This window comes from Meriones unguiculatus, chromosome X, assembly GCF_030254825.1.
Source record: "Meriones unguiculatus strain TT.TT164.6M chromosome X, Bangor_MerUng_6.1, whole genome shotgun sequence".
NCBI classification, from domain to species: domain Eukaryota; kingdom Metazoa; phylum Chordata; class Mammalia; order Rodentia; family Muridae; genus Meriones; species Meriones unguiculatus.
In genome coordinates, this window is record NC_083369.1 from 111706749 (window position 1) to 111726204 (window position 19456).

Sequence of the window (19456 nt, forward strand, 5' to 3'; positions counted from 1 at the left end):
TAAACTGTGGTTCTGATTATAAGAACCATGAATCCTTCTGCAAGAAGAATTTTTGATAGTTTCTTATTTAGAATAGCTGGAAGCATATTTTGACTTCCCTTTTCACCAGTTTTGCCTTACTTAAGAGGTAGGACAAGTATATAGCAGCATTTCAGTCATGGCTTGTTTAAGGTTCCATAGCTGAGCCCTTGAAACCTGGAATGGCATATATATATATGTATATATATATATGTATATATTACAGTAAATTGTAGTAATATATATACACTACTAATTCTAGAAACATATATATATTATATTATAATTTATATATTATAGAGTATTAAATAATATATTATTGTATATTATTAATATATTATATATTTCTAGAATTAGTAGTGCTTAATTTATAAATTCCTGCTTTATACTCATATATCATGGTGGTTATAAAAGCAGTCATGTCCCAGTTTTATGTATAATTGAATATTATACAATGAGACACAGTCAGGTACTATTTATTATTAGTACTGGATTCTTCTAAGTTTCAGCAGATATTAATAACTTTCTTATTTTAGTTTTGAGTTATTTGAAAGTGTGCTTTAACTATCGATATACTTCTCTAAATTGTGACTAATGCATAGAAATACTGTTCTGTTAGTAACATTGACTTGAAGAATTTGTTCTTGACCTGACGATACTTAGCTTCCTAAACTTCTTTGAAACTTAAGAACATTTACAAATATGCCATACACAATTCTAAAAATCCTATGTATAAATTAGGAATTGTGAATAAGAGCTAGATGAAAATTGAAATTGTCAAATGACCAAATATATTTATTGTCTTTCTTTTCCTTAATTTCTTTTGTACAGCTTTATGGAGTGGTAAATACCACAGTGCCAATGAGTTTGAAGTATACACTCTTATGTAGATAAGAAGTTCTCTTTGAATTACCTTTAAAATTACCCAGTCAGTTCACAAGTATTAATCAACTGTAGTTTCTGGCCAAATGAGTTTAAATAATGACCTAATCAATTTATAATTAAACTATCTTCTCAAAAAGCTTGTTTTGAATTTTATAATCTAGTATGTATATATAAACGTGTAAGAGTTTATATTGGAGTGTGCTTGTAGGATTTGTGTGATGTCTTCTTAGAGCTAAATATGAATTATTCCTTTCTTAGGCAAAGTAATAGGAAAAAATGGAAAACTGATTCAAGAGATCGTGGACAAATCAGGAGTTGTGAGGGTGAGGATTGAGGCTGAAAGTGAAAAAAATGTCCCACAAGAAGAGGTATGTAATAGTGCTTATGTTTCTGGTTTGTCTAAGAAGAGCAAGTTCTGTAGTGTGTGTGTATGTGTGTGTTTTACTTACTAATTTATAGGCCTCTATATTATGTTCATTTTTTTTTTGTAATTCTGGGAAACAAATCCAGGATGTTGTGTTCTACCACTGAGCCTGAATATAAATGATCCAATTATCGGAGATGCTTGATACTATAGATAGTAGACTATCTGTTTTGGTTGGTTTGGTTTTTGGCTTGTAAGACATGGTTCCTCTGTGTAGTAGCCTGTTTGTCTTGGAATACTCTCTGTGAAGACCAGGCTGCCCTTGAACGCAGATCTGCATTCCTTTGCCTCATGAGTTCTGGAATGCACTACCCCCAACCACCCAGTGATTTTATATTTTCTAATTCTGGACTTTAGATAAGTAATTTTAACATATATTTGTCATATTTTTTTTGATCTTATAATGGGTAGTCATTAGCTTGCAACTATAAGGAATATATGACAATTAAATAATAAGTATAGACAGCCTTTGTAAATGCTTTTGTTGGGGTTTTGTGATAAGTGATTCTTTCTGTGTGTGCTTTTTCTGCACATAAGATCACTACCCCTATCAGTGGACTTGGAAAGGGGCAGGGAGGAGTTCAGGGAGGGAGTGTGGGGTTGGGGAGGGAATGACAGAGCAGGATACAGCTGGGACACAGAGATAACAAAATGTAACAAAAAAAAATCACTACCCCTAACATCCTCATATCTTTGACTTTATAACTCTCAGTCTTATGTACTCTCAGTCTTATCTACAAACACATGCTTAAGTGTTTGTATGGATGTAAGAGGGAATGTGATGGCCATTAATGCAGTTGTATTCTCAAGATACTTTCCACACACAAGGTCATAATTTTCACGTTAACCAGATGTCTTTTGTGAAAGATTATTTTAATTGAAGTTAAATCTTTTTAATGTTTTTTAAGATTTATTTTCATTCTTTAATGAGAGAGAGAAAGTGTGTATGTATGTGTCAGAGAGAGAACATAAGAGAGAATGGATCCTATTGAGCTGGAGTTGTAGACAGTTGTGAGCTGCCTGACATGGGTGCTGGAAACCAAACTTGGTTGCTAGAAACCAAACTTGGTTCCTCTGCAAGAACAGTACATGTTCTTAACCACTAAGCCATCTGTCTCTACCTCCTGATTTCATTTTAATTGCATAATTTTACCCCTATAATTTTTATGTGAAAACTCTTGATAGTAATCTGTTTTTTTAAACAGCATTGTTAATGGGAAAAGGTGAACTTTAAATATTTTGTTTGTTTCTAGTATGTTGAATTATGCTTGCTTTTTAAATAATTAAATGGCTATGTTTAAGAAAAAAGTCAGTGACACATTAATAGAACTAAATAATCATAAAATTGGTACTTTTTACCTTTTGTGTTTTGTTTTTTATAAAGGAAATTATGCCACCAATTTCCCTACCTTCCAATAATTCAAGGGTTGGACCTAATTCCTCTGAAGAAAAGAAACATTTAGATACAAAGGAAAACAACACCCATTTTTCTCAACCTAACAGTACAAAAGTTCAGAGGGTAAGAATTAATTTGTCAACTAATCACACTAAAAGTAATTTCTCTGACACAGATGCCACATTTGATATTTGAGCTCTTTTCTCTGATTAGATTTGTAGGCTACTCTTATTCTATGTTTTCACATAGGAGATTACAAAACAAAGTAATTCAGATTTTTCAATTTATTCACAGTGGCAGATCTTAAGCTGTAAACATAATGGGGTCACTTTTTTCAATTGAGGGTGGAGTTTTTTTTCTTTAATTCTGTAACTCCTTAAATTTTGCAGGTGTTTTAAGTCACAGTGTATCTTTTATTAGCTATGTTATTTACTTCTTAAAGCCTTATTTTAAAAACTGGTTTTCACTATTTGAACTAACCTAACTATTTAGAAATGCATTTAGAAGTCCTGCAGTAAAAGTCCTGCGTTCAGGCTTCTGTGTATCGTTCATTATAGTTAATCACATCACTTGCATTCCTTATACTACTTTAGGTGTTAGTGGTTTCATCAGTTGTAGCAGGGGAACCCCAGAAACCTGAACCCAAGACTTGGCAGGTAGGAAACCATTCATTGAAAAATACATTTTAAGTTGATATTTTTAATGTTTATTCCCCTTGTTAAGAAAGACTTCAAATGAGCCTCATGGTTGAGGGCTGGTGGAGGAGTGTTTGTGGGTATTTGGATCCACAGCCCTGCACTAAATCTCAAACAACTTTATTCCATGTAGAAGTTCTCCCTTACATGTCACAGTGTCATTTCTCACCAGTCTCCCCACTGTGTCTTCCAGGGAAGTTTGAGCTCTATTAAAATTCTTTGAATTCTCTGAAGTATATCATAATTGCTGCTTCTAGATATGTACACTAGAAACCCAAGTGTGGGTTCATTCTACCCAAACTTGTTTTTTTTTTCTCCTGCATTTGCTGTATTGCTTTAACCCTCTTGTGTGTGAAGCCTCTCTTGTGTACCTACTGTAGATCTCCCACCTGCTCCGTTTTCCTGTGTGCTCACCCAGAGCATAATGTTTTTATATGTTTTCTTGTTGGTTTCCTCAACCACATTGTAAGCTCCTTGACATCAGGGTTCTTTACCCAGCCTTTGAGAATGGTATAACTCAGAAGAGATTAAAAGAAAAAGAAAATGTCATTTTATATAAAGAACTAAAACTGCATATGAATTGGATACTCCTTTCTGCTAGGCATCCCAGTTCTCATTGTAGAATAGAGAATCATTTTATACTAATAATTGCTATTCCATATTTTCAGTTAATTCAGATCTTCTGATTAAGCACTTAAATTGTAGTGGTTCCTGAGTACTCCATCAGTTTGTGCCATGTTATAAGGGAAAATAATTTTAAATAATGTTCTTTAAATTCAGCCTAATGAAGTCTACAACACTGAATTTAAAGCTTATTTTGTTGATTACTTGGAAAGCATATAGGATTTCATCACTTGATACATGGCACTTGAAAATAATACAGTTAACGCCTTTGTGTCTATGCTCATGAAAAAAGGAATAATATAGGGGAATGGGTTACATATTGTAGTACAAAAAGGAAAGACCTTACAAGTTTTCTTGGGAACTTCATAGTTCATTTAGTCACTGCTATACTAGAAGAGAGCGCCTTGCCTACTAGATGATAATCAAATCTATAAGAAATATTTTCTGATGGTTCAGTTTTGTTCTGCATCAACAGTAACATTCTTGTACAAGGATAAAGAAAATGCTGTCATTTTTCCCTTCCTGTCTTGAACCTACTGTATACTGAGTGCAAGCAGAAAAAAGCATCCCAACAATCGCTATATATACATAGAAAATGTTCTTTAGAAAAGAGTAGCACTTTGCTCAAGGGACAGCTTCTTGGCCTTCTACACCTTTTAACTTTGCCAAACACTTATAACTGTAATATTTTTCATTAGTCATGTGTGAATACCAATAACCATGTGTTTTTCTTTAGTAGTAAAATAATTGGACTGTTCTCAACTTAGAATGTGCCTTAATTTCCCCCTCTTTGTACACCTGTGGCTAGGTTTCCCTACTGGTTGTGATATGGGATGGTTTGAGTTTTTTTTCTCTTATGCTGATGAGAAGTACAGATATTTAGATTGTACTCTTTAAACAATCCCTGTTTTGAAGTGTTATACATAAAGACTCTGTGCTAGGAATTTAGTCTTTAGTTGTACTTTTTTTTCAAATTAACCATCACTAGTTTCTTAGGTTCAGTGTTACTATTTCTTTTTCAGGGTATGGTACCATTTGTTTTTGTGGGAACAAAAGACAGCATCGCTAATGCCACTGTTCTTTTGGATTATCACCTGAACTACTTAAAGGTGAGGACAAGATGACTTTTAGCTTCTAATCTTCTTGTGCTGATTATTAAAAACTTTATAATAAATCTTTCCAAAACTAGGATCCTTCTAAGCTGTGCATTACAATCTGTGACTTTGTAAAAATAATAGATATAATACTCACATTGTTTTACTTTATTTCTTCTAAAAAACATAAGTTAATTTTTCATTATAAATCTTATGGCTAATATCCTAGTTCTCAATATATTACTATACTTATGGTTATTATGTTAAACAGACTGAATATAGATACTATCTTAATGTAGTTGAACCTTCTAGCTTTTATAGATGTTTTCCAATCTAAATTTAATGTCTGTAGTACTTGCCTTGGTTGTCCCTCTTATGTTGTTTATCACAGAAATCCTAGCATTTTGTGAAGTCCTCTGTTAAAGTTTACCCTTCATACTTTTCTCTATATTGTGTTAATCAAAATATAAACTACTTGCATTTTCTTGTATATCCTCATCTTACTGTTTTTACTGTAATGCCTCCTTTAGCTTGCAAGCTGTGAAGTAGGAACCAGGACGGTATTAGTAAAAAGAACATGGGATTGGCAATACAGCTATGAACTATGTGACTTTAAGCAAGTCAATAACTTAGACTAAATGCTTTTGCAGTTTCCCTTTGGCACAGATGTTATAAATTTAATGTAATGAAATCTTAATTGTTTTTATTTTTATAATGTCTTATTTTAAAATATACATATACCAGAATTATTATATAGGTCTTTTGAAAAAGGATATAAAATAATCTGTTCTATTTTATTCATGATACTATCTTAAGATGTGTTTGCTGACTTAAAGAATAAAATTTGAATGAGTCCACTAGTAAGAGTTAAAGGAGAAAAGGTGCAGTACCTGGCCATTCCATTCATTCAGTTATTAAATAAATGTGGGAAGCTTTCATCCAGCAAGGTTGGCATGGGTAGGATGCCACTTTGATTTGCTTACTTCTTTTTTGTTGGACATATTTTATGTGCAGTTTGTTGTTTGTGTTTCCTTTATAATCTTACTAAAATAATTATTGTGACCTAGATAGGGCTGCATTGTATCATGTCCCCTGTTCTTTCAATTAATGCTCTTTCTTTGATAATTTATTTTTCTCTATTGAATAGCTTGTCTGGTTATTGGCAGCTGTGCTATTGCCATTATTTCCATCACCAAATCATCTTTTGGTTGGATCTGGCATCTCATCAAGACTGACTGCTTTGCCTAGTAGAATAACCATGGAATACCATTCTGTTATGCAAGATCTAGACAACACATTCCATGAGCTAGAAATAAACCTTTGTAGGAAGCCACTAACTCAGCTACAGTCTTTCCTTTTGGCTGCCCAGTTTATTACAAATTCTGGTTTAGAGAACAAGTAAAATTCACTGTGGGTTCTCAGTCTGACCTTCTTCCCTTAGATTAGAACAAAGATTTTTGACAACTTAGTTTTGATGACCTCTTTTTGACTGACACACTGAATATTTGCTGTAATTACAGATCTTATTCCCTGTAGCTAATAAGTGAGATGCTCATGGATATGTTAGAAAGGCAAGGATTAAAATGAAAGTTTCATCTGGATTCAATAGAACCCAAGCTGTTGCATATATTATAAGGGTCTATCAGTGGGTTTTGGAGTTGATACATTTTGTTCAACTCAATTTATATTGTTTGTTATACTTGTAAACTGTTTTAGTATTTTAAGAAGTTTTTTCCCAAGGTATGATGGGAGACTTAGATGTTTTGATTGGATACCTAGGGATTTCCCCCCTTTATGTGAAGGAATATTAGCATTTTTAGTTCATTGAAAACAAGTGGTCCTTAATTGTATAATTATATCCAAAATAATTATATTTTCTTAAAAAATACCCCTAGGACAATACTTTGTAAATTAAAATATTAACTGATGATATAATTTCATTGAGCTCATTTATAATGTGTGACTAAGGTTAGTTGATTAAACCTTAAATGTTTGTCATTTATTTGTATTTTTATACTTTTTAGTGTTGTTTTAGTCAGTTTTACATCAAAATTCCCCCAAACTGATGTATTTCTGCCTTTTCTACAGATTAATTGAATAGTAGTGCCAAATCACTCAATCTTAAATTTATACAATATAACTTTAAAATTGAGTGTTTTGTTATAGCTTTAAGTCTTTACATCAGTAAGTGTATCAATAGTAATCTTTCTTTTTAAGGAGACCATTCAATTTCTTGATAATTCTGTGTTGGTAGTATTTACTATAAATTTAAAACTGAAATTGAAATATTTCCAGTATACTTTTTTTATCTGATGAAAAGGAGAAAGGTATTACTAAGTAAAATGTCAAATTATTTTTACTGTTATCTTGTATATTTTAAATAGGAAGTAGACCAATTGCGTTTGGAGAGATTACAAATTGATGAGCAGTTGCGACAAATTGGAGCTAGTTCTAGACCACCACCAAATCGTACAGATAAGGAAAAAGGCTATATGACTGATGATGGTCAAGGAATGGGTCGAGGTAGTAGACCTTACAGAAATAGGGGGCACGGCAGACGCGGTCCTGGATATACTTCAGGTACAAACTAAGCATTTTCCTCAGTAACTTTATCTGTTTCTAGACTTAATAGCTGCTAATCTCTAGTATTCATTAGAACTCCATTATAACAATTTCTCACTACATGGTTTCCAACTCATAGTGGGTCAAATTGTGTTTGAAGAGACATGTAGAGTTAAAGCCTGCTAATGACACACAGTTCACAGAGCAGTTGTGAGTTCTGTTTATATTTTAATTGGGGATTAATCTGCTTAAGCCCTAGTGTGTTGATGACCTAAGACCTCTCCTTATTTTATTAGTGTATAGCCCAAACCTTTTCATTTGTGTACTGTGGCTCATTTTTTTGTCAGGCATGTGCTGGTCATACTTGCTGGATAGACTGTAAATCTGAGGTCTGCATCCTGTGGCTCATAAGGTGATTTTGAGTGGCATGCCAAAGTCAGCCATAGGCACAGTCAAGAAGTAGGCAAAGTGTCTCTTTGCCTTCCCAACTCTTCTGTTTGTGCTTCTTTCTTTTCTCCCAGTAACTTTCAGTGAACCCAGTGCCTACCTACGAGTTCCTACTGTCTTTCTTGCTCAACTGTGTATCTACTATGTAACTTGCTAATGATGGCATAAGGTATAATCCATCTCAAAAATATTTGAATTTCATAAGGAACTCTTTAAGATGGAAAAAGCCTTCAAGAACCGCAGGAGTGATACTATAACGGTGAAGCTATAATTGGTCATTAGCTCCAACAGAGGAAGAGAGATAGTAGAAGTGATATTCCAGAGTGGGGAGAGATACCTACTCATAAGGCCAACCTTGAACATAACCCTTAACCCTCCTTCCAACAGTTTGTTCTTTTGACCAATGAATTTTCTCCTCACTGTGGAGCTCTTTTTTCCTACTCCCCTTCACTATGTCATTAAACCCCTCAGACATGAAGAGTTGTTTTATAGTGATCCTTTGTTCAATCATTCCAGTGGGAGTAGGAAGGAGATTTTCTTTGGGGATATTCCCACAAGAGACCCTATCTTGAGACACAAATATCATGGTGGCCTTTATTGGCTGCTTTTAGAATTGGCCAAAATGTGTACATCTTTCTGCCCCAATGCCTAATATTTAAAGCTCTTATTATAGAAGTTTTGACTATCAAAGTATTACACTGTTACAGACAAGTTTTCCTCCATTGATCACAGCTATTTAAAGATATGGCACATTCAGATCTGAACTTAGGTAGCTAACAGAACACCCTTAAAAAATTTTGAAAAGCAAAATTGCTTCAAATATGGTTCCTTTAAAATACAGAAGATGAGTATATTCTTTAGTAGGCTTCTAAATTGGGAAGATATTTAATCACTCCTGAAACTTCATCTCTGGAAGCTTCTGTTAACTTTTTTTTTTAAGTCAGACAATGGTATATAACTTTTAACTCTCGATAGGAACTAATTCTGAAGCATCAAATGCTTCTGAATCAGAATCTGACCACAGAGACGAACTCAGTGATTGGTCATTAGCTCCAACAGAGGAAGTGAGGGAGAGCTTTCTGCGCAGAGGAGACGGGCGGCGACGTGGAGGAGGAGGAAGAGGACAAGGAGGAAGAGGAAGAGGAGGAGGCTTCAAAGGTATAGTGGTTTACATAACTAAGAAGTGAAGAATCAGGTTCAGTGAGATGGCTCAGTGGATAAAGGTACTTACTGCCAAGTATGAAACCTTAGTTCAATCCCTACGACCCACATGGTGAAAGGAGTGAAACAACCCCTGCTACTTATCTTCTGGCCTGTATTCATAAGCTGTGGTATATGTCCCCCTACACATACATACCCAAAAGTAAATTAATAAAAATGTAATATTTTTAAAGAGAGACATAAAGATTAAAAGTAAACTGTTAGCTGTTTGAAGCTGAGTAAAAATCTTGATGATATATTCTCTTATGTTTATCATCATACACAGGAGTACTTTTTCATTTGTGTAATGACAGAAGACAGCCTTCCTTGTGATTTATGGAAACTATGAATAAGTAATGATAACTAATTCATAGTCTTTGGGGTTTCTAATCAGCATCTGATTGTTAATCCAGATTGACCTGCTGATTCATTAGAAAATACCTTCAAAATATTTTGTTTCTTGTTAGCAGAACAGATTAACTGTCATATATTTGGAATTAGTAGGCCATTACATTTTAGCTTCTATTGTTGGTCTAAATGGGGGATCTGAAAACACAGAATTCTGAGCAAGTATTTTAGAGTCACTAACTGTTAAACACTTTAAAAATATTTATGCAGGAAACGACGATCATTCCAGAACAGATAATCGTCCACGTAATCCAAGAGAGACTAAAGGAAGAACAGCTGATGGATCGCTGCAGGTAAAACTTAAGTGATTCTTTCCATCTAAGTAGTTTGAATATGACCAAAGATGGTAAATCTATAGTATATGAAATATTTTTTTGAACTTCAGCAATACAGTGTGGCAATCTTAGTCCTCTGTCACAAATGTACAAGTATGAGGATTTCTCCAGAGAATATGTGGTCTTTAAGTATTTGTGAACACTTTCTTAGCCACATTATAATTTTCAGATCATGTTGGTTCTCTAACCTGCTCAAACAAAGTATTCTGAATGAAATGTATTAAGTGACCTGAGTCAGATACCCTCTCCTTTTAGCTGCAGGGATAGCCCTTATTTGTCTCATAGTCCTGATAAGATAGGGCTTATAACGTTCAGCTAGTTTCCATGCCCTGTCGGTCAGCTGTTCATTTATATTCACAGTCTAGTCTGAGGATCCCTTCTCAAGTAGCTGTTGTCAGTGCTTAACCAGTTGTTAAGTAATTTCAGGTTTATTCTCTGAACATATCCAGACACCTTTACTAAGTACTTCAAGTATATTTTATCTCACCTAATCTTACAGTAATCCACTGAGGTAAGAAATTTTATTATCCAGTTTATAGGTAAGTAAACAGAAGCTGCAGTTTGGTGCCCATAGTTATTTAGCTATCATAAAATATGATATTCCTCAAACTTTGGTACCTGATTCTCAGAATTCATATTCTCCTTCACTTTATCTGTAACTGTTAACACTAAATTTTTAAACCAAATAGTAAGACTTTCTTTCTGTCTAGAAACAAATACATACTGTTAGGTAATTTTAACTCAAACTTGTTATAGTAGAATCTTCTTTAGAATCCATACCAACTCGAAGGGAGTCTTGATTTTGTGGCAGTTTTTGAAGGACTAGATAAACAGAAAAGACTTAAAAATAGTTTGTACCACTTAGAATGTTATTTTTAAATTACTTTAATGTTCATACCTTCCTAGGATTCTAGTTGTACAAATCATTGTTTCCAGATTTCCCCTTTTCATTTTATTTTTCAGCATTCAAGTTAAAGGGCCATATGACTCTTCTTACTGGAGTACAATTTCCTAGAAAGTACAATTTATACTAGACTGATATAAACTACGTCCAAAAGTTTATGCTAGAACATTATTTAGAATTTCTAAATGTCTTTATTTATTAATGTATTTATTTTATGTATAAGAGTATGTATGTGCCTCAGGCATGGACTGAAAGTGAAGTAAAAGGTGCTGGTGAGCCAACATGTGGGTACTGAGAACTGAACCCAGATCCTCTGGAACAGCAGGGTCTCTTAACTGCTAAGCCATCTCCCTAGCCCTCATTATTTAGACTTTAAAGCAGCTATGAAGGAGGTTTCTAAAGGAATAGATGGAGTTTTCATTGTAGAAAAACTTACTGATTCTATGATGATGTAAATGGAGACTAAAGGTTAGCTCATGAATGGGGTGGTTGAGTTCTTAGTGGTTGAGTTCTCATTCTGGTGAAACTGTAATAAGATACATTATATTGTGTGTTTCTTGGATTTCACAGTTGATGTAGAGTAAGCCACTCTTTGAAATATGTTATTGTGAGTTGTGCTTTGTGTGTGCATGTGCATTCATATGGTATGCTGTATATTCTGCATATAACATGTATCTTCTATTAGCCAATAATAGAAATTTGTTTTAAATAGTCTCACTCTTTTATTCTGCTTGGAATATAAAGTAGGCAAATACAAAATTAGATATTTTTTCGCTTAGATTGGACACAGTGAGATGGCCACTGTTTTCCAGCTAAAGAACAATAAAAAACCCTACTGTGCTTTGATTTCTTACACTTATATTTTCATCTACATTCCACTCTTTTTTTTGAGACAGAATCTCACTTATGTAGCTCTGGATGGCCTGGAACTCAGAGATCCATCTGTTTTCATTTCCCTGTTTAACATATGGAATTCACATTTCAGGATTAAATTTCTTTTTGTCAGGCCATTTACATAGGATCTGGTGTAAATATAAACTATAACATGTTTTAGATCAAAGTTGACTGCAATAATGAAAGGAGTGTCCACACTAATCTATTGCAGAATACCTCCAGTGAAGGTAACAGACTGCGTACAGGTAAAGATCGTAACCAGAAGAAGGAAAAGCCAGACAACGTGGATGGACAGCAACCACTCGTGAATGGAGTACCCTAAACTGCATAATTCTGAAGTTATCTTTACTCTACCATTTCCGTAATTCTTACTCCATTTTAGAAAACTTTGTTAGGCCAAAGACAAATAGTAGGCAAGACGGCACAGGGCATGAAATGAATAAAAATTCTGCAAAGAATTTTTTTATGTTGGCCATAAACAACAATCTTCCTGGTTTGCACAAAATGATCTTGAAAATTGAAGCATAACTTTTAAGTAAACTTAACACTTCAGGGCAGGATTTTACTTTTATTTTTTAAAATACTAAGCAGTGATCTTTATTAACTAGGACCATTTTCCTGCATTGGGCTATATAACTCAGCAGTACGTTTCAGTCTTTCTGAGTAAATCACATTTGTGATAATCATACTAGATATCTGTCTTCGGTCTCATAAAAAATCTCCATGAAATGCTGTGCCATTTCATGTCCTGTGTCAGTTTATGTTTTGGTCCACTTTTCCAGTATTTTAGTGGACCCTGAAATGTATGTGATGTGACATTTGTCATTTTCATTAGCAAAAAAAAGTTGTATGATCTGTGCCTTTTTTATATCTTGGCAGGTAGGAATATTATATTTGGATACAGAGTTCAGGGAAGAGAAGTTGGAAACACTAAATGTTAAAGATGTAGCAAACCCTGTCAAACATTAGTACTTTATAGAAGAATGCATGCTTTCCATATTTTTTTTCATTACATAAACATCAGCTTAAGCAGTATAAAGAATAGGACTTGTTTTTTGTTTTTATTTTTTGTTGCACTGAAGTATGACACATAGTATTATTGAAAGGGATGTGTAATTTTTCTGTATTGACAGGAGAAGAAATAACTATCTTTTCAATTAGGAGAGGCTAAAAATGTTTTCAGCTACTTGCAAATCTTCCTGGTCGAAAGTTAGTAGGGTATGCCTGCTCTTTGGCCTGATGATGAATTTCAGCTTAGAGACACTTTTTTTTTTTGTTCTCCCCAAATTTTGTCACGTTTTTCACTCATATTATGTTAAAGCTTATTTTGGGGAGATATGAAGGTCATTTTCATGAACACATATTAACCCTCAGAAGTATAGGTACTTTGTCTGAGAAACATGGAAAGCAGGTTAAATGCTTTGTAACTTTGAAATACGAAGTCTAATGTATAAGCAGAACTGAAAAGCAGACCTAGGATTGGTTAACAAGTAACACTTTTTCTTTTTTCTTTTATGATGTGTTGAGTCTTATTCTTGAGGTTTTTTTCTCTTTTTTTTTTTTAATGAATGAAATTTACTGAAGAAAAATATGTGAAGGACCTTCACTCTGAGATGTTATATTTTCTTAAAACATAACTCCTGAGTAGGGGTACCACTGAATATGTACAGAGCCGTACAAAACCGAAGTTCTGCCTCTCATGTACTTTGTGAATTTATTTCTTTGAATTTTCATTTTTCATTTACTTTTCCTTGCATACAAATATGAATATAAAATGGCAACAAACTGCACATGATTTCACACATATTAAAAAAGTCTTTTAAAAAGTATTGCCAAACATTAATGTTGATTTCTAGTTATTTATTCTGGGAATGTATAGTATTTGAAAACAGAAACTGGTACCTTGCACACATCATCTGTAAGCTGTTCAGTTTAAAATACTGTAGATAATTAACCAAGGTAGAATGACCTTGTAATGTAACTGCTCTTGGGCAATATTCTCTGTACATATTAGCAACAACAGATTGGATTTTATGTTGACATTTGTTTGGTTATAGTGCAATATATTTTGTATGCAAGCAGTTTCAATAAAGTTTGATCTTCCTCTGCTAAATTGATGTTGATGCAATCCTTACAATGATTGCTTTTAAAATTTTAAGATAAGAAAGAAATCTATAGAAAGTGTTCTGTTACAAAATGTAACTGTTACCATTGGAAATTTCACATGTCATAAGAGGTTAGCCGTTATTTACCAACTTTGAAGAACATAATCTTGTTTAATAAAGTGAAAAATCAACAAATGGTACACAGTCACAATGTACCATTAAAATATGCACTAAGTCTCTTTTTTACAAAGGCTGATTTCAGCAAGGCGCTAACTTGCTTAAATGTGAATTACTAACTTCTAAAACTGTAATTTGATTCACGTTTTCAAATGGAGTTGGAGTTGATTCATAATACAATATTTGTGTGCAAAATGTGTATGTTTTTCAGTTCAAAGTCATGTTTTTAAAATCTTATTAAAGTTTCAAAATCTAAGATTGTTTATCTTATCTAGATGTAAATTTTTATTAAAAAGTTGCACTTATGAAAAAGCAAAATGTTAGTCTGACAGATGTTTGCTCCGGTTTTAAATTTCGACACAAATAGAAAAAATAATCTATTGGGACTAGAGGAGATATTTATCATTCAGAGCAAATAATCACTTTACACATTCTTTTTGTTTTGGTGTATGTGTGTGTCTAATGTGCATGGAGGTGTCCACAGAGATCAGAAGATGGAGTCAGATCTTCTGAAACCAGAGTTACAGGTTGCTCTGAGCTACCATGTGGGTGCTGAAACTAAACCCCGGTCTTATAGAAGAGGAGTAAGTGCTCTTAACTGCTTAGCCATCTCTCCAGGCTGTTTAATCTATGACAGTCTCATACCATAACTAGAGCTGACCTGGAATTCATTATATAGACCAGGTTCACCTCAAATTCATGGCAGTTTTTTTGTTTGTTTGTTTGTTTTTGTTTTTGTTTTTTCCTTCTGAATGCTGAGGTTTATGTGTTTGTAAAAAACAAAAGTGAAACTTTGCGTGCTTTCTAAAGATAGAGAAAGAAGGGGGCAAATTGTGTGAATGGGCAAGAAATGGGAAGAACCTGGGAGGAATCGGGGGAGGGAAAACCATGATCAGAATATATTTTATGAAGAACTGTAAAACAATAAAGTAAATACTTAAATTCTACTCCATGTTCTTAGTTCTAAAGTTCAGTATTTTAAGACATAGGATTCCAGTAAATTACATTAAGCATTCACTCTTGTCTGTGCACACATCAGAACACCCTGACATTAGAGCCAGGGTTGAGCAGGCTTTTGAGTTTAAAATTTTTCTTTCTATACATTTTTATTTTATTGTGTGTGTACATGTGTGCCACAGTATGCAGGTGGAGGTCAAAGAGCAACATTTTGAAGTTGATTCTTTCACTGATATGAGTCTGCAGGGATCAACCTCAAGTCCTCAGGCTTGGTAGAAATCACCTTACCTGCTGAATTCAAAACAACAAAAAAATAATCATTTATTTTTTGAAAATCGTTTGCATGAATGTAACCACCCCATATATCCTTCCCTTCTACTCTTTTGCCTCACTACCATTTTTCCCTCCGAAGGCCATGTATTTTTTAAACTCAGTAACTGAATCCACTTATTTTTACCAGTCTGTTCATTGGTATAGGGTTCTCTACCGAGCCTGTCAGGGACTGAATCCCCAAAGAAAACTTACTCTGCCTCTAGCAGCCATCAACTGCAAAGTTCATCAGGTAGGGGTAGAACTTCCACTAATTCTGGAATTTTGGCTGGTTTGATGACTGTGGCTGATCTTGTCCATATAATCAGTCACTAAGCTCATGTGTGCAACAGCCTTGTCTGTCGTGTCTAGAAAACACTCCATAAAAAATCCATCCCTACCTCTGACTCTTACAGTCTTTTGCCTTGGGGTGAGGTGTGATAACAGATGTTCTAAATAGGGCCTTGTACTTCTCAGTCTCTCTGCAATTTATGGAGCATCTATATTGACCACTGTCTATTATTTACTAAAAAAAAAAAAAAAAAACCCTCTGATGAGTGTTAAGTATAAAAAATATCTCAGATGAGGTAAAACCTTACCTAATTAGGCAAGAGAAACATGTTTGGCTATGGCATTGATCTCTGCACGGAAAACCCATTATTTTTAGATGTTCCAAGTTTGGTATAACTAAGGCACTTAGAATTTGAAAGTGAGGAGATACTATTGAGGATATAAAAAGCCAAACTGAAGTTGAACGTGTGGAAAATATTTAAAGAACTGTAAACAATCAGATTTGTACTTAGGTTTGTGAGTCTTGACTGCCAAAGGGGCATTGCCCAAATCCTAGGCTCATCTAACTAGAGATGTAAGTGCCCTGCAGTGCAAACCCCATGACATCCAAGGGTACAACTGCTAGCAGCTGCTGTTCACAAACAACACTGTTAAAAGCTGTCATCTAGGCTCAGGTCACTGACATGTAAATCCCAATTTAAATCTCCATATGAATGGCTTCCATAGATCTTAGGCTGTGGGCAGATAGACTCCTAAAGAAACACTTTTGGGGTACAGATGTTGGCAGCTTTGCCTTTGTGTTGTCATATGTGAATGGAATCCATGTGTTATTCCTGCTGATCCTTTGCTAATAAGTTCTTATTAAACTTTCACTTCTTTTATATGCTATGTGGCTTGCTTTAACCCACTACACAGATGATGCCAAACTGGTACTAACTATTACTTGGAAACTACAAAAGGAAGCTACAGAAGAGATCAAATAGAACCATTTCTTGCAAAAACAAGCACTCCACCTAAAACGAGTGACAATACTTGGAAATAAGGGGTCAGAGATACTCAGTTGGAATGCTTGCCTAGCATTTCAGGATGCCCTGAGCTCTCCAATACTGTATGAACTGGGTATGGTACACAACTAATCTAGCCCTCAGGAAGTGAAGACAGAAGAATTAGAAGTTTAAGGTCAGTCTAAAGTATATAAAAAACATCACAAATAAGTTAAGAATCTCTGGTGAACATGTTTATGAACTGTTACTATGCATAGAGGCTTTGGAAAGCTCACCACAAGAATCAGGTTGAAATACTTTAACCCTTTGTCACTCCCTTACAATGCTGCCAGCCCTTGTAAGGAAAAATAATTTCAGGAGAAAAAGATCTTAATTTCAGCCCCTGGGACAGCTAATGCAACTTAACTTTGAGTTGACATTTAGGCAGTGTGTATCTACTTTGTAGGAAAGTAAGTCATGGACTGTGGGGCTGCATATAGGTAACAGGAAATTGGGCTTCTAGTTGTAGACACTGCAGTATCTTGAGGCTTGATTTGGTAATGTGATGAAGAGGTTACACCCGTGAAGTAAATGAAACTGAATTGCAAACATGGCTTTAATGCAGCAGTTCTCAACCGGTATGTCACAACCATTGGACTTTTTGCAGAGTGCAGGGAATCTTATGAAAGATGACCTGGAGGGAACAGGAGCTCCACAAGGAGAGCAACAGAACCAAAAAATCTGGGCACAGGGGCCTTATTTATTTATTTTTTAAATATTAGTTACAATTTATTAACTTTGTATCCCTCGTTCCCTCCCTGCCCCACCCTCTCTCATCTCCTCCCAGCCCCTCTCCAAGTCTACTGAAAGGGGAGGGCACAGGGTCTTTTCTGATACTCCAAACAAGGACCGTGCATGGAGATAACAAGTGTCCAAGAGGGTTCCCCAATAATAGGAACAGGGACTGTCTCTGACATGAACTCAGTGGTGGGCTCTTTGATCACCTCCACCTGAGGGAAGAGCAGCCTCACCAGTCCAGAGAGGAAGACAAAGAAGCCAGTCCTGATGAGACCTGATAGACTGATGTTGGATGGAAGGGGAGGAGGACCTACCCTATCATTGGACTGGGGGATGGGCATAGGAGAAGAAGAGGGAGGGAGGGAGGTTGGGATTAGGAGGGGTTAGGGAGGAGGCTACAGCTGAGATGCAAAGTGAATAAACTAATTAATGAAAAGAAAACACGTATTTCCAATGGTCTTACAAACTGAGACACTGCTGAGTAGCAAAATTACAGTTATGAAGTAGCAATGAAAATAATTTTATGGGAGTCATCACAACATGAGGAACTGTATTAAATAAAGGGGCACAGTACTAGAAAGGTGGGGAATAATGCATGATTCATTTTTGCCTGCCTGATTAGCTAGCCTGCTGACCTGTGAGATAAGAACAAATGTGAGTGCAGCTGTCCTTGAATTGGATCCTTAGGGAGTTCAAATTCACAGACCTCCTGTTGAATGGGCTTTAAGTTGGACTCTTGGTTACTGGCCAAGATATAACTGCCACCATTTCTCCTTTAGGGATATCCCACCTTGCAGGTCATTGTTGTGGTTCATAGGCATCATAGCAGGGTGGGACTATTGCTTGCTTCCCTCCCTTAGCAGCTTGTAAAGTACCCTTTGGTACTATGAAAACTAGTCCTCAGGAGGAGGCTTTCAGGTCAGGTCCAACTCGATCACTAGATGGTGTCTACAGCAATAGGTACTCACCTTCAACTTCTGGGAGATAACCAAGGGTGGCAGCAATAGCCTATATTGAGGGGAGTGTCTTGGACTTGCCCAACAAACAACTTTGAGAGGGGTGTTTTTCATGTCTACTATTAAGTTTTTTGTTAGTCTGTTGCTTGTGGGGATAACATCATAAAACTAAATGGTACAACTTCATGTAAGCCACATACACAGTTTGGTATACACACCACACACAAGTAAATAAAAAAATAATGTGATTTCTTTATGAGTCTTCTTCTATTCTTTTACATTTCTTCTATATTTAACATCCCGACCACAGTTTCCCCTCCCTTCTCTCTTCCCAGTCCACCCCTCCTTTCTTTTCAGAAAAGGGCATGCCTTCCATGGATATCAACTGAACATGGCATATCAAGTTGCAGTAAGACTAGGCACCTCCCCTCATCTTAAGGCCAGACAAGGCAATCCAGTAGAAGGAAGAGGGGCCCAAAATCAGGCAAAAGAGTCAGAGGCAGCACCTGCTCTGATTGTTAGGAGTCCCACAAAAAGATCAACCTACACAATGGTAATATATATGCAAAATACCTAGGTCAGAACCATGGATGCCCCTGGTTCGTGGTTCAGTATCTGTGAGCCCCTATGAACCCAGACTAGTTGATTCTTTGGGTATTCTTGTGGTGTCATTGACCCTCTGGCTCCTACAATCCTTCCTCACTTCTGCAGGATTCCCAGAGCTTTGACTATTATTCGGCTGTGGGTCTCTACATTTGTTTCTATCGGATTCTGGGTGAAGCCTCTGAATGACAATTGGGCTAGTCACCAATCTTTGAGTAAAAAGCAGTGTAGGAATCAGTTCACTGAGTTTTTTTTTTTTTTCTCCCGGTATATGGGTGGGGGGAAGGGTGGCAATCATATTTGGTTCTATCTTAGGTCTTTGGGCTATTCAGCCTCTGGGTCCTGGTCCTCCATGCAGTGTCAAAGGAGGGCTTATGATGGCATGGGTGTA

The 19456-nt window shown here is 35.4% G+C and overlaps 1 protein-coding gene across 6 annotated transcripts in view; it reads left to right on the plus strand.

Moving 5' to 3' along the window:
* Nucleotides 1-14486, plus strand: part of Fmr1 (fragile X messenger ribonucleoprotein 1) — a 36653-nt gene extending 22167 nt beyond the window's left edge. The window contains exons 10-17 of one of the 6 annotated variants that reach the window (XM_060375432.1): nucleotides 1162-1271; nucleotides 2712-2846; nucleotides 3317-3379; nucleotides 5065-5151; nucleotides 7521-7716; nucleotides 9157-9303; nucleotides 9964-10046; nucleotides 12098-14486. In XM_060375432.1, the coding sequence (XP_060231415.1) occupies nucleotides 1162-1271; nucleotides 2712-2846; nucleotides 3317-3379; nucleotides 5065-5151; nucleotides 7521-7716; nucleotides 9157-9303; nucleotides 9964-10046; nucleotides 12098-12208 (932 nt within the window). In that variant the 3' untranslated portion in view covers nucleotides 12209-14486. Of the gene's footprint in view, nucleotides 1-1161; nucleotides 1272-2711; nucleotides 2847-3316; nucleotides 3380-5064; nucleotides 5152-7520; nucleotides 7717-9120; nucleotides 9304-9963; nucleotides 10047-12097 lie in introns of all 6 variants that reach the window. The other 5 variants (XM_060375431.1, XM_060375434.1, XM_060375435.1 and 2 more) reach the window with 5 other exon arrangements.
* The last annotated feature ends 4970 nt before the right edge of the window (nucleotides 14487-19456 follow it).